The 16447-nt window shown below is 37.4% G+C and overlaps 1 protein-coding gene across 9 annotated transcripts in view; it reads left to right on the top strand.

The window, feature by feature from the left end:
• Positions 1–16447, top strand: part of CEP170 (centrosomal protein 170) — a 125742-nt gene that overhangs the window by 18050 nt on the left and 91245 nt on the right. For all 9 annotated transcript variants that reach the window (XM_047077090.1, XM_047077086.1, XM_047077087.1 and 6 more), the window contains exon 2: positions 16045–16190. In XM_047077090.1, the coding sequence (XP_046933046.1) occupies positions 16086–16190 (105 nt within the window). In that variant the 5' untranslated portion in view covers positions 16045–16085. The remainder of the gene's footprint in view (positions 1–16044; positions 16191–16447) is intronic.

Genomic DNA, 16447 nt, shown 5'->3' with positions numbered 1-16447 from the left:
TTTGTCTGGTTGCTGCTGGAAAGAAACCTGTGTGACAAGGAGATGAAGAGTATGCAGGAGGCACCTGAAGGCAGGGGTGGAAACTACGGTTTCATGACTTTGATTGTACTAATGGTTAAATGATTAATTTCTCACCTTCTGTCCCTGGACATTTCCATGTTACCACCTCAGGAAGATTTGCCACAGCTTCAGAACTACTCATTCATTCATTAAAAATAGCTTGTCAGGGGCGCCTGGGTGGCTCAGTCGGTTGAGCATCTGACTTCAGCTCAGATCATGATCTCGTGGTCCGTGGTTTCGAGCCCCACGTCGGGCTCTGTGCTGACAGCTCGGAGCCCGGAGCCTGCTTCAGATTCTGTGTCCCTCTCTCTCTCCGCCCCACCCCTGCTTGTGCTCTCTCTCTCTCTCTTTCAGAAATGAATAAACATTAAAAAAAAATTTTTTTTAAATAGCTTGTCAGGCACTCACTAGAGGTGAAACAGTGGGCCGGGCTCTGGGGATACAGAGGTGTAAAGAAACATGACTGTAGTTCAGCTCTGCACTGACTTGGAAGAATACCACGCCCAGTGTCACCATCCCCATCCAGGGTAATGACAACCTCCTGTTTGCTCAAGCATTACTTTAGACTTACCTCTCTCATGGTATCTACTAACCAGCATTCCCCGGGGACTGAGTTCCTTGTGGAATGCTACCGTTTTTGTTTTGACTTTGTGCACCCTAAATGCCCAAAGTGCCCGGATTTCACATGTTTCTCAATAAATATTTACTGAAGGAACTGGTGATGGAAAAAGATAGATTTTTCTTGTTTTCAAGAGATAATCTACTAGAGACATTATCATATCATAGTACAGTATCATTAATGCTATAAATTATAGTTTAAATAACAGCATAAGAGATGTTTGAAAAGTATTGTAGGGCTACAGAGGAAAGAATGGCTTACTCTGCCATGGGATAGACTTACAGAAAGGCATCTACTTTGTACATTGTCACACACTGAGATTTCTTGAATGCTACAATTAAGCACAGAAGATAGAGACTAATGTAACTTTGTATCATGTCTAGTTTGCATTTCTAAGGCTCTAGGCTTTGATAATTGTTACAGTGTTAGAAAAGTCCGTGAGGATTGCTGGTAAGGGTGATGGAAGAGATTTGAGTTGTGTTTTCATTTTGTTATTCATTTTAAATGAAGCAGATTGTATCTATTTTTCATTAATAGGCTTTCTTTAAAAAAAATTTTTTTTTAATGTTTGTTTATTTTTGAGACAGAGAGACATGCGCCCCTCATTAATAGGCTTTCATGTTTATAATTCTTAAGTGAAATTTCCTGGAATTTTTACTGCTTGTAATTAAATCTCTTACCTGTTTCTCATATCCAGAATATACATACATATTTAGTGTTTTGTTGATTTTTCATAATTCTGTGTAAAACTCCTCGGACCCTGAATTTGTTTAGCTTTTTAATCTAAACCTAAGCCATACCTATCTGTGTTAATTATATGTTTCATGGTTAATGGGTCAGCATACACCATACGGTCTAATCCCTGAAACATTACTAGTAGCTTTAGGGGCCAGTCTTGTAGGCTTTTATATTTCTCATTAATTTAAATTCTTGTATTATACTAGATAGCAAATAGTAGTGCTAAAAGAAATAGTAGGCAAAAAGAAATAGAAAAGTAAACAAATAAGCCTTCACTAGGTCTCCAATTTAAAAACAGAGTAATCAAAGCAGAGAGAGGGCTTGAGTGGATTTTTTTCCAATTACATTTTTTTTAATTGTGGTAAAACATACATAATGTAAAATATATCATTTTTTAGTTGCACCATTCAGTGACATTAATTGCACAATGTGTATTATGTATAAAATGTGTATTATGTATGTGCATTCACAATGTGTAACTGATACCACTATCTATTTCTAGAACATTTTCATCACCATACTAAACAAAAACTCTCTGCCTGTTAAACGGTAACTCTCTTTCTTCCCAGCCTCTTGTAGCCTCCATTCTCCTTTCTGTCCGAATGAATTTGTCCGTTTTGGGTACCTCATAAAAGTGGATCATACAATATTTGCCCTTTTGGGTCTGGCTTATTTCACGTAGCATAATGTGTTCAGAGTTCTTTCATGTTGTAACATGTGTTAGAATTTCACTTCTTTTTATGATGCAATAATCATTGAGTGTACAGATCATATTTCGTTTACTCATTGCTGATGGACACTTAGGTTGTTTACACTTGTTACCTACTGTGAATAATGCTGCAGTGAACACTGGTGTGCAAGTATCTGTTACTCCATACTTTTTAGTTCTTTTGAGAACTAAACACCCAGGAGTGGATGTTCACTGCTGGATGTTCAGTTTTTTGAAAAACCACAGCAGCTACACCTTGTTACAGCCCCACCAGCAGTGCACAAGTGTTCAGGTTTCTCCATACCCTCGTCAACACTTGTTATTTTCATTTTTTATAATAATGGATCACACACATTCTAATGAGCGTGAAGTGGTAGGTTATTGTGGTTTTGATCTGCATTTCTTTTTTTTTTTTTTTTTAAAGAAATAGTTTTTTTTTTTTTTCAACGTTTGTTTGTTTTTTTTTTTTTATTTTATTTTTGGGACAGAGAGAGACAGAGCATGAACGGGGGAGGGGCAGAGAGAGAGGGAGACACAGAATCGGAAACAGGCTCCAGGCTCTGAGCCATCAGCCCAGAGCCCGACGCGGGGCTCGAACTCCCGGACCGTGAGATCGTGACCTGGCTGAAGTCGGACGCTTAACCGACTGCGCCACCCAGGCGCCCCTTGATCTGCATTTCTAATGTTAGTAGTCTGGATATTAACCCCTTATCAGATAAATAATTCGCATACATTTTCTTCCCTTCTTTTCACTGTTTTGATAGGGTCCTTTGATACACAAAAGCTTTGAATTGTTATAACGTTTGATTTATCTCTTTTTTTCTTTCGTTGCCTGTGATCTGGTGTCATCTTTAAGATACCATTACCAAATGCAAGGGTTGTGCAAATTTCCTCCCGTTTTTTTTTTTCTTGTTAGAATTTTGTATAGGTTTAGATCTGTGATCCATTTTGAGTTAATTTCACAGATGGTTAGGTAAGTAGCCAACCTCATTCTTTTGCATGTGAATATCTAGTTTTCCCAGCACTGTTTGTTGCAAAGACTGCCTTCCCCAGTAAGTGGTATTCACACCCTTTTCAAAAATCAATAGTCCATCTATGTGACAGTTTATTTCTGGGCTCTCTGTTGTGTTTCATTGGTGTATATATCTGTCTTTATGACAGTGTTTTAATTACTGTAGCTTTGTAGGAAGTTCTGAAATCAGGAAATGGGAACATTTCAACTTTGCTTTTCTTCTTCAAGGTTGTTTTGGTTGGTCACAGTCCCTTGAAATTTCACATGAATTTTAGGATGGATTTCTCTATTTCTTCAAATAATGTTGGGATTTCCATAAGGGTTGCATCAAAGCTGTACTTGGCATTGGGTGGTCTTGTCATCTTAACAATGTTACATCTTCAAGTTCATGAAGACAGTGTTTCTCCATTTATTTAGGTCTTCAAAAGTTTCTTCCATCAGTGTTTTACATTTTTCAGTGTACAAGTCCTGAGCCATCTTGGTTATTTTTAATCCAAAGTATTTTGTTATTATTGATGCTGTTATAAATGGACTTTTTAAAAATTTTCCTTTTCATATTGTTCATTGGTAGTAAGTAGAAGTGCATTTGACTGGGTTTAGATCCTGCAACTTTTCTGATTCATTTCTTGCTGTAAACAGTTGTTGGACCTTTTTTTGGAGGGGGGTAATAATCTTAAGTTTTTTACATATAAAATCATTTCATCTTTGGATAAAGATGACTTCACTTCTTCCATTCCAATTTTGATGCCTTTAATTTCTCTTCATACCTAATTACTATGGCTAGGATTTCCAGTACCATATTAAATAGAAATGATGAAAGCACTCATTCTTGTCTTGTTTCCAAATTTTTTTAATTTTTTTAATTTTTTTTTTTTTCTTTTTTGAGAGAGACAGGCAGAGCATGAGCAGGGGAGGGGCAGAGAGAGAGGGAGACACAGAATCCGAACCAGACTCCAGGCTCTAAGCTGTCAGCACAGAGCCTGACGCAGGGCTTGAACTCATCAACTGTGAGATAATGACCTGAGCTGAAGTCAGATGTTCAACTGACTGAGCCACCCAGGTACCCCTTGTTTCCAGTTTTAGGGGTGCAGGTTTCAGTCGTTCATTATTGAGTCTGATGTTAGCCCTGGGATTTTCATACTTGGCCTTTATCATGCTCCTTTTTTCCCCTAGTTTGAGTGTTTTTTTTTTAATCAGAAAAGTTTTGAATTTTGTCAAATGCTTCTTTGTGCATCAATTGAGATGATCATGTGAGGTTTTTTCCCCTTATCCTACTAATATGGTCTATCACATTGATGGGTTTTCCTATGTTGAGCCATCCTTTTAATTCAGGAACAACTTCCACATTGCTGTGGTGTGTAGTCCTTTTAACATGCTACTGAATTGAGTTTGGTAGTGTTTTGTTAAAGAGTATTGTATCAGTATAAGATAGTCTGTAATTCTCATAATTTTTATATTTATCTTTGGTATCAGGTAATGCTGATTTCATAGAATGAATTAGGACATCTTCCCTCCGTTTCATGTTTTGGAAGAGTTTGAAAAGGATTGGTGTTAATTCCATTTTAAATGTTAGGTAGAATTCACCAGTGAAGACATCTGGTCCTTGACTTTTTTGTTGGAATGTTTTAATTACTGATTCATTCTCCTTACAATAAATCTATTCCATTTTTCTGTGTCTTCATGACTCAATCTGGTTTGGTGGTATGTTTCCAAGAATTTGTCCATTTTGTTTAGGTTATCCAGGTTTTTTTTTAGCTTACAGTGCTTTATAATATTCTCTTACAGTCCTTTTTTGTTTCTCTAAAATCAGTAATGTCACCATTTTTACTTCTCATTTTAGTGATTTGAGTCTTCTCTCTAGCCAGACTCTTCATTTGTTGCTCTTTCAAAGAAACAGCTTTTGTTCTTACTGACTTTTCTGTTGTTCTTTATACTATTATTTATCTTTATTTTTTATTATTTGCTTCCTTCAGCTAGCTTGTGTTTAGTTTGCTCTTTTCTCATTCCTTAAGGTATTAAGAATAACAGGTTATTAACAGTTTAACAGGTTATTAGTTGGAGATATTTCTTTTTTAATGTATGCATTCACAGCTGCAAATTTCCCTCTTAGCACTGCTTTTGCTCTGTCTAGTAAGTTTTAATATGTTGTGTTGTCTTTTTTTTTTAATTTTCTTATGTTTATTTATTTTTGAAGAGGAAAGAGACAGAGTGTGAGGTGGGGAGGGCCAGAGAGAGAGAGGGACACACAGAATGTGAAGTAGACTCCAGGCTCTGAGCTGTCATCACTGAGCCTGATGCAGGCCTCAGGGCTCGAACTCACGAACCACGAGATCATGACCTGAGCCGAAGTCAGACGCTTAACTGACCGAGCCACCCAGGAACTCCTGTTGTGTTTTTGTCTTTGCTTGTCTCAGTGTGTTTTTCCATTCTCTCATGATTACTCCTTTTACCAGTTGTCTAAGAGTATGTTGTTTAATTTCTACCTATTGAGAATATTCCTGTTTTCCTTCTGTTACTGGTTTTAATTTCCTTCCATTGTGATTGGAAAAGTTGTTTTGCAAGATTTCATTCTTTTAAAATATGTTTAAGTTTTGCTTTAGGCCTAACATAATGGACTCTCCTGGAGAGTGTGCTTTGTGCACTTGAAAGGGATGTGATTCTGCTGTGATTGAATTGAGCATTGCATGTATGTCTGTTAGGTCAAGTTGGTTGATGGTCTTGTCAAGTCTTCTCTTTATTGAGCTTCTGTCTACTTGTTTTTGTTTTATTGATGAAAGTGGGGTATTGAAGTTTCTGACTATTATTGTTCAGCTGTCTGTTTTTTTTCTTTTAATTCTGTTTATTTTTACTTCATATCTTTTGGAGCTCTGTTGTTAAGTGCATATATGTTTACATTTATATGTCTTGCTTTATTTAAGTTCTTGTAATTATGTAATGTCCTCCTTTGTCTCTTGTAATCTTTTTTGTTTTAAAGTGTATTTTTTTTCTGATGCTAATATAGCCACTTACACGTTTGGGAGGGGATTACGAATTGCATGGAATATCTTTTTTCATCCATTTAAACTTTTTGTGTCCTCGTATGTACAGAACCTTTTGTGGGCATTATATAGACAGATCCTGTTATTTAGCTGATCTGTCTTTTTCTTCCTTTTAATAGAATTTAATACGTTTACTTTTTTTTTTTTTTTAAGTAGACTTCATGACCAGCATGGAGCCCAGTGTGGGGCTTGAACTCATGACCCTGAGATAAAGACCTGAGCTGAAATAAAGAGTTGGACAGTCAACCAACTGAGCCACCCACACACCCCAGAACATTTACATTTTATGTGATTTCTGAAGGATTTACCTCATCACTCACCTGATTATTTTTTGTATTCTCTATGTTTTGTATTCTCTATTTTTGTTGTTTCTCAATTTCACCACCCTGCCTGCTTTTTGTATTTAGTTGATTTTTTGCTAACATGCCATTTTGATTCCCTTCTTTCCTTTCCTATGTTTATTTACTTATTTTCTTAGTGGTTACCTTGAGGATTACAAACAGTACCTTAAATTTGTAATAACCTAATCTCAATGATACCACCTTAATCTCAAGAGTATACCACACTTTGCTTCTATACATCACCATCTCTCCCCCTTTATTTTATAATTGTAACAGATTAAATTTTTATATATTGTATTCCTATTGACATAGCTTTATAATTATTGTTTTATGTATCTGTTAAATCATATTGGAAAAAGAGAAAAGTTACAAATCATATCAAAAGTATGGTCATCCTGGATTTATACTTACTTGTGTAGTTATTTTACCTGTGTTACTGCTGATTTTTCTTAGGGTTTCTAGTTACTGTCTAATGTCTTTTTGTTTTAGCCTGTAAGTCTCTCTTTTGCATTTTTTGTAGGCCAGTCTACTAGTAATGAACTCCATCAGCTTTTTTTTTTAACTGGAAACATCTTCATTGTGATTTCATTCTTAAAAGATAGTTTTACCAGATACAGAATTCTTTGTTGACGGTCTTTTCCCTCCAGACTTTACAAATAACACCATCCCACTGCTTTCTCGCCTCCGCGGCTTATGAGAAATCAGCTCTTAATCTTATTAGGGATTCATTGTACATGACAAGTGTCTTTTTTTTGATGTTTTCAAAATTGTCTTTTTCTTTCAGTTTTGACAGTTTGAGTATAATATAATTGAGTGTGGACCGGTGTGAGTTTATCCTGCTTGGAGTTTGTTGAGCTTCTTGGACGTGTAGTTCTATATCTTTCCTCAGGCTTAGGAAGTTTTTTGCCCCTATTTCTTCCCCTTTTTTGGGACTCCTTTTCTGGGACTCCTGTAATGTATATGTTGGTATATTTGATGATACCCTGCAGATCCTTCAGGCTCTGTTTATGTTATTAACTTCATTTTTCCTTTCTAATTCTCACACTGGGTACTTCAAATTGTCTTATCTTCAGATTTGCTGATCATATTTCTTCTTTCTGCTCAAATCTGTCAAACTTCTCTAGTGACTTTTTTCATTTTCTGTCATTTGTCTGTTATGCTCTTGGTTTTCTCATAGGTCATTTTAAGATTTCCCTTAGTTCTTTGTTATGTTATACATTTGAGACTGTTGATTTAATATCTTTGACTAATAATTAGAACATCCAGGCTTCTCAGGGGTGGTTTCTGTCCATTTTTAACCCCCGGCAAGTGAGCTTTCCTGTTGCTGCTCTGTATGTATAATTTGAAAACTGAACCGGACAGTTGAAGTATTATATTGTGGTAAATGTGGCAATTTAATTATCACACTCCTTTGAGATTGCTGAATCTTTCTTGTTGAGGGCTGAAGCCAACTGTTACTTTTCCAAACTTTTGTGTATTCCTTGTTGTGTGTGGTCACTAAAGTTATGTTCTGTCATCTCTGTGGTCATCCAGTGACCTGATAAGGATTTCCTGAAATACCTGGCTCCCAAAAGGGGAAAGAAAACGAAGCAACATGCACACACTGGCTATTTCCTTGAAAGATGCTTCAGCTCATAAGAGTTGAAGCAGCAGTGATGGCCAGCACAAAGGCTAAGTGATAAAAAGCAGCAATCAGCAACCAGAGTGCACAATCCAGTGTTTGGATGACAAAGTCTTTATTATGTATCCTGGTTCCGGTGAGCCACACCAGAAATGCAAGAGGCTGGCCACAGGTGACTTCTTGCAGCTTTTGGAATGGGAAATGGGATGGCATCTGCTACCATGCGAAATACTGAAGTTTAGCAGCCTCTTCAAGCTAGACATCAGAGCCCCAAAAGAGTTACTTCAGATGGTTCTTAGGAGTTCAATAGTTGTTTAGGTGGAGGAATGGATTCGTGGAGCTTCCTATTCCTCCATTTTTTGTGGTATTCCTAAGTAGCTTTTGTAGAATTTCTTGCCAAGGTAGAAGTGCTATGCTTAACCAAGGAGACGAATACATAGAAACTGCAGATTGAACAGTGAAACCACCTAAACCATTTCGTTTAGTTCCTACAAAATCAGCAGGGTGTTTACTGTTTACAGTGTGTTTATTGGGGAATATTGCAGGATTCTTCTATTGGAATCTGAACTGTTCCACAGAGGAAAATAGGAAACTAATGATGTTGGCTCCCCATCCCCCTCCAAAAAGTGAGATTGCATTTTCTTCCATTGTATGATTTTCCAGTTGTTGGGGTCTTTGTTACAATAAGCTAAGAGCTTTACCTATAATTTTTAGTTCTGTAATATATAGCAGCCTTATGTTTCATTATACAAATAAATATTATCATCAAGAAAAGAGTAAATTGGGAATAAAGAGACAACTAAACAAAAACCTCATTGGTATATTAATTCAAAAACTATTCAAGTGAGTGCATTAGACTGTGAATGTACTTACTAAAAGATACTGTATTTTAGTGAATTATACTCAGTGTGCATTATACTCATTGGTGAAAGAATTCAGCCCACATTTCTCAGTGGCTTCAAACAACAATCATTTTTATTTTTTGCTCACGTACTGTTGTTCAGCTGGAGATTGGATGATATATGAGCGCCTGACTTCAGGTTGTACATGAGGCCCATGTCTGTTCCACATGTTTCTCATTCATTTTGAACCAATAGGCCAGCCAGGGCATGTTGGTTTTTTAGTGGTTGCAGAGATTCAGGAGAGCAAGCCAACTGACCAAGCACATTTGAGCCTCTACTTGCCTCAGATCTACTAACCATCCTATTGGCCCAAACAAGTCATGAGTCAGAACCCAGAATTATGCTGTGGGAAATTATACCCACCTCTCAGTGGAAGAATTGCAGAGTCACAGGACAAAGGTTATAGTTTGTGGTAGAATTTGTGTAAGAGGGCCTGGGGCTCCAGTCTTCAAAAAAGTCAGTGATCGGGGCGCCTGGATGGTTCAGTCAGTTCAGTTAAGCATCCAACTTTGGCTCAGGTCGTGATCTCCTACTTTATGAGCTCAAGACCCGTGTCAGGCTCTGCTGACAGCTCGGAGCCTGGAGCCTGCTTCGGAATCTGTGTCTCCCACTCTCTCTGCCCTTCCCCTGCTGTACTCTGTCCTCCTCTCTTTCTCACAAAAATAAACAAACATAAAAACTTTTTTTAAAAAAGTCAGCAGTCCTCTATACAATTCAGACTTTTGATCCCAATGAAAACTATTCATGCTTTGAGAAAGTGTTGTAAGAATTTTAATCATTGATCTATTAAATTTACTTATCTAAAATTGAAATATGTCTGAAATAAAGACTATAGCATTTTTAATTTTATGAGTAAGCCATAATTTATGGCTTTAGGGTATTATTTGGCAGAAAAGATTAAGAGGAGAGGGAGAAAAGGAAATGAACATTACTTAAGTGCCTCTCATATGCCAAGTGTTATCAGATACTATTTCTGTGTCTCATTTTCTCTTTAGGTATTGTCACTTTGGTTTTTTTCCTTTGTCTGAAGTTCAGAAACATTTGTTGTTACTTTTTTTTTTTTTTTTTGTCATTTTGGGTGGTGGTTTTTTTTTTTTTTTTTTTTGAGTCACCTAGAAAACATGAGGGACTAGGGTTTTAACTCAAGAAGTCTACTCCATCAATGAAACAGAGTAGAGAACCCAGAAATGGACCCACAAACGTATGGCCAACTAATCTTTGACGAAGCAGGAAAGAATATCCAATGGAATAAAGACAGTCTCTTCAGCAAGTGGTACTGGGAAAACTGGACAGCGACATGCAGAAGAATGAACCTGGACCACTTTCTTACACCATACACAAAAATAAACTCAAAATGGATGAAAGACCTCAATGTAAGACAGGAAGCCATCAAAATCCTCAAGGAGAAAGCAGGCAAAAACCTCTTTGATCTTGCCTGTAGCAACTTCTTACTCAACACGTCTCCAGAGGCAAGGGAAACAAAAGCAAAAATGAACTACTGGGACCTCATCAAAATAAAAAGCTTCTGCACAGCAAAGGAAACAATCAGCAAAACTAAAAGGCAGCCAATGGAATTGGAGAAGATATTTGCAAATGACATATCAGATAAAGGGTTAGTATCCAAAATCTATAAAGAACTTATCAGACTCAACACCCAAAAAACAGATAATCCAGTGAAGAAATGGGCGAAAGACATGAATAGACACTTCTCCAAGGAGGACATTGAGGTGGCCAACCGACACATGAAATAATGCTCCACAGCACTCATCATCAGGGAAATACAAATCAAAACAACAATGAGATACCACCTTACACCTGTCAGAATGGCTAACATTAACAATTCAGACAATGACAGGTGTTGGCGAGGATGCGGAGAAAGAGGAGCTCTTTTGCATTGTTGGTGGCAATGCAAGCTGGTGCAGCCACTCTGGAAAACAGTATGGAGGTTCCTCAAAAAACTAAAAAATATAACTACCCTAAGACCCAGCAATTGCACTACTAGGTATTTATCCAAGGGATACTGGTGTGCTGTTTCGAAGGGACACATGCACCCACATGTTTATAGCAGCACTATCAACAATAGCCAATGCATGGAAAGAGCCCAGATGTCCATCGTGGATGAATGGATAAAGAAAATGTGGCATATATATATACAATGGAGTATTACTCGGCAATCAAAAAGAATGAAATCTTGCCATTTGCAACTACGTGGATAGAACTGAAGGGTATTATGCTAAGTGAAATTAGTCAGAGAAAGACAAAAATCATATGACTTCACTCATGAGGACTTTAAGAGACAAAAACAGATGAACGTAAGGGAAAGGAAACAAAAATAATATAAAAACAGGGAGGGGGACAAAACAGAAGAGACTTATAAATATGGAGAACAAACTGAGGGTTGCTGGAGGGGTTGTGGGAGAGAGAATGGGCTAAATGGGTAAAGGGCATTAAGGAATCTACTCCTGAAATCATTGTTTCACTATATGCTAACTAATTTGGATGAAAATTTAAAAAAAAAAAAAAAGTCTACTCCAAAACACATGTTTTCTTGGCTCATCCAGAAACTCTACAGAGAAACGTAACTGCTGTCACATCTGGTCAAGACCTTGAACATACTGTCAAACCCAAAGTCTTCTTTCCCCCCTCCCTTTTGAGGAATCTGAGCTGAAACCTATTTCTTGGTCATTGAGGAAGCTCTCAACCAGGTTTCAGTTTTATCCATGTGTTAAGTGTCAGTATTACTCTGTGAGTAGTAAAGGATCATTGGAATTGAAGGGCCACTGAGAAAGCTGTGTTATTGAAGGAGAGAGCCCTGTGTAAAAATTGAAAGGCCCAGTAGCTCTTTGTAATATCTCATTCCCACCCATTGTTGAGAAGCTAGAAGAAGACTCAAGGCCATTGTGCCACTGCCAATGGATAAATACTCCTCATCTTGAGGATTATGTTTTTGTTTTCCAGAAAGTATGTATTCTTTTAGGTACCTTTCAAGTGTCATTGAAAGTCAAAACAAAATATATTAAAAGCCATTATTTTTATTTTATGTAGTTACGTACAGTTGATCCTTGGACAACGCACAGACTAGGAGTGCCAACCCCTGCATAGCCAAGTCCATGTATAACTTTTTTTTTTTTTAGAGCTTCTTTATTTATTTTGAGAGAGAGTGGGGGAGGGGCAGAGAGAGAGGGATAGAGAAAGAATCCCCAGCGGGCTCCACGTTGTTAGCACAGAGCCCCACCTGAGGCTGCAACTCACAAACCTTGAGATCATAACCTGAGCTGAAATCAAGAGTTGGATTCTTAACCGACTGAGCCATCCAGGCACCCCAGAAGTCCATTTACAACTTTTGACTCCCTCCAAATGTAGCTATTAATAGCCTATTGTTGACCAGAAGCCTTATCAATAAGATAAATTATTAATATATATATTTTCATGTCACAGGTATCATATATTCTTACAATCAAGTAAGCTAGAGGGGTGCCCGGCTGGCTCAGTTGGTAGAACATGTGACTGTTGATCTCAGAGTTGTGAGATTGAGTCCCATGTTGGGTGTACAGATTACTTAAAAAAAAAAGCTAGATAAAATAATATTAAGAAAATCATAAGGAAGAGAAAATATGCTTACAGTACTGTATTTATCAAAAAATTCACATATGAGTGGATCCATTCAGTTCAATCTCATGTTTTTCAAGGGTCAACTGTAATTATTGTTGTATGTTTGTATTGTAGGATTATGTATTATGTATTTGTATATTATGTAATTGTGTTTGATATTATCTAAATACCTAAAACAGTGTTTTTGTAGCATATGAATAATGCTTATGTAAACCTTTGATTTTGAAAATGTTATATTGTTCCCGTTGCCCATGTTTGGCTCTGGTGTGTGTGCCACTTATATGCTGTATTTAGATTGGAGGGGTTTTCTTGGGTAAAATTTTTTTGATTCTCTGTTGACTTGGCCAGTAAGTACACATGCAGTGCTAAATGCCCGTTTGTCAGAGAGTAGACAGATGAAAAACCAACCACATCTCCAACATGGAGTTAAGTGGATGGAAGATTAAAAATCCACATAAATTGACCATATCAAGGGATAAGCTGAAAGTGGAGTAAGACTTGATTGTTTCAGCTTTACAGAAGGCTCTTTGCCTGTTTTGGTGAAACCCATTGTTTCGTGTATATGTTGATAAATTTATAATATATGGGATGTTTACCTTCACATAAAGTTTTACATTTTATAGGATTTTGTTTTAATGTATAGCTATATTTCTTATTGCAGAATGTTTCATTTCACTGTAGTTTGCTTCTAATTAAATTGTAACAATATGCCATTTCATGGAAAAAATATTTGCAAGTAGTAGTTTCATAAAAAACGGTTGAGTAGATACTATTATTATCACCGTTTTACAGAAGAGGAAACTAAGGGACATGAGATAAATAACTTGCCCAAGGTCAAGTGTTGGAACCAAGAGTCAGATTCTTTATCTGTTAGTCTGACTCCAAGATTTAGGTTCTAAATGACATCACCATGTTCTCTAGGATAGTAGTTCTCAAAGCTCAATCCACAGGCCTCTGGGAGTTCCTGAAACCATTTCAAAGGTCACGAGGTCAAAGCTATTTTAAAAATAATATCAAACATAATTGGCCTTTTCTATTGTATTGACATTTGAGTTGCTAGTATAAAAAGAGTGGTGGGTAAAGCTGCTGGCTTCTAGCAGAGATCTAGGTATTAGCACCAAATTATACTAATAGTAGTTTACCGCCATGCACGTGCAGTTAAGGGAGGAGAAAAAACCAGTTTCACTTAAGAATGCCCTTGATAGGGGCACCTGGGTGGCTCAGTCAGTTAAGCAGCTGACTTCAGCTCAGGTCATGATCTCATGGTCTGTGAGTTCAAGCCCTCTATCGGGCTCTGTGCTGACAGCTCGGAGCCTGGAGGCTACTTCAGATTCTGTGTCTCCCTTTCTCTCTGCCCCTCCCCTGCTTGCACTCTGTCTCTCTCTGTCTCTCAAAAATAATAAACATTAAAAAAAAATTGTTTTAAATGTCCTTGATAAAGTGGTAAAAATGGAAGTCACATCTTTTTAATATTCTGCAGAAGTAATTGGAAGCACATGTAAAACACTTACGTTGAATTCCAAAGTACCATGGTTGTCTCAAGGAAAAGCATTTGTGCCCTTGTTTTGAGTTGTGAACTGCACTACAGGCTTGTTTCATGGACCAACTTGTTACTTGAAACAACGACTGACAGATTAATGGTTTTGTACACTTGAGTGTTTGGCAAACAAAGTAAGCCTGTCACCTCAAAGAAAAGAATTGGTAGTAGTTTTTTGCCAATAAGATTTGAGCTTTCAAGAGAAAATTAGAATTTTAGAAACCTTGGTTCTGCCACCATGAGCCTCACAGCTACCCAGTACTTGACTTTTCTGAGAAGGTGAGATGGGTGATAAAGTTAGCAGATGTGATGTTTTAATAATAAAGTGAACATGTTAACCTTTGGGAGACTGTGTAACTCAGGGACAGTGTTCCCAAGATCCCTTCCGAGCTGAAGATGGGTATTTACATAACACACTATAAAAGTGTTAAGATTTCATATTACAAATAAATTTCAAGAAACTACCATTATTGAAGTTTTGACGTTAGTATCAAAATAACACTACAGTTATTTGAGAAGACTTAAATTACATTTCCCTTTTCTAACTATCTGAATGAAGGCAGGCCTTTAAATATTTCAAGTTCAACAGTGTACTGACAACAGATTGAATGCAGAGCAAATGCAAAAATCTATTATGCTAGACATTAAAAAGATTTTTTTTAATGAAAAAGATTTTTCATTAAAATGTTAGTTTATTATAAATGAATTAATAAATCTTAGTTGCTCAGTTTTCATTGTTTTTATATGGTAAATATTAATATATATAATCCACATAAACAAAATGCTCTTTGGGTTTTTTTTTTTTTTTTTTAGGAGAACAAAAGCCTAAGAATTGGTGCTGTAGAAAAATGTACTAAGAAAGTGAAGTACATGTGAGGAGAGAAATTGAAATTGCATCTTTCTGAAAGTTCTTTTGGTGGTTACACTTAGTTGACTAAGAAGCAATTTCTTTAGTTTTTATTGTTCTTAATTAGATCTCAGATGTATCCAAATGAACTTAGTCTTTCTTTCTCAAGTCATAAGTTAGACATTTAAGTGTATAATACTCCTAGTGTTTACTAAGGTTAACGTGATAATAATGTGATCATTTACTTGAGGGTTAGACCTTTATTATAAGCTGTGCTCAGAGCCTTTCAGGAGTATGATAAATGTTTATTACTTGACTACTTAATTGCATAATGTCTTTTAAAAAAATTTATTTTAGGGGCGCCTGGGTGGCGCAGTCGGTTAAGCGTCCGACTTCAGCCAGGTCACGATCTCGCGGTCCGTGAGTTCGAGCCCCGCGTCAGGCTCTGGGCTGATGGCTCGGAGCCTGGAGCCTGTTCCCGATTCTGTGTCTCCCTCTCTCTGCCCCTCCCCCGTTCATGCTCTGTCTCTCTCTGTCCCAAAAAGAAATAAACGTTGAAAAAAAAAAATTTAAAAAAAAAAAAAATTTATTTTAATATTTGTTTAATTTTGAGAGACAAAGTGCGCACGTGCAGGCATGCATGAGTGGGGGAGGGGCAGAGAGCAAGGGAGACACAGAATCCGAAGCAGGCTCTGGGCTGGGCTCCGAGAGCCCAATGGAGCGCTCGAACCCACAAACCCATGATTGAGCTCAGACACTCAACCGACTGAGCCACCCAGGCACCCTTTGTCTGTCTTCTTAATTGAACTCTTCGCGGAGTCTGTGGACTTACTTTACTAACGAGAATTTGGTAGATGTGCCATGTCTGAGGGCCTCTGGATGGTCTGTTTACTTACAGTAGGAGCAGATGAAGAACCAAGTTCTATTCTTAGGCCTGCTTGAAGGGTTTGGTGAATCAATACCAAAGCTAAATATCTGAATGTATGTTTTTCTTGAATATCTCTGCAGGATGACGTAGCTTTGCCGAAGACTTAGAAGCTAAGCAGAAAATGAGCTTAACATCCTGGTTTTTGGTGAGCAGTGGAGGCACTCGCCACAGGCTGCCACGAGAAATGATTTTTGTTGGAAGAGATGACTGTGAGCTCATGTTGCAGGTAATTGCATCAAACTTCTGTGCCTCCACTCAAAACCCGGGACTGGTGTAAAATGTGTCCACTCAGAACCTGGGACTGGTATAAAATGTGTCCACTCAGAACCTGGGACTGTGTATAAAATGTGTCCACTCAGAACCTGGGACTGGTATAAAATGTTTTTCTGTTCCATTGGAGAACAACACTACATGGATTTGAACTTTCTGACCCTTCCTCTTTTAGCTCCACCTATCAGTTTAATTCATTTTTTCCCTCTTGAA

Source organism: Lynx rufus, unplaced genomic scaffold, assembly GCF_022079265.1.
Source record: "Lynx rufus isolate CCGP_SWC_20201006 ecotype Redwood Valley unplaced genomic scaffold, mLynRuf1.p SCAF_15, whole genome shotgun sequence".
Taxonomy (NCBI): Eukaryota; Metazoa; Chordata; class Mammalia; order Carnivora; family Felidae; genus Lynx; species Lynx rufus.
Note: the sequence above shows the minus strand (reverse complement) of the source record. Positions and strands in the feature narration are given on the sequence as shown.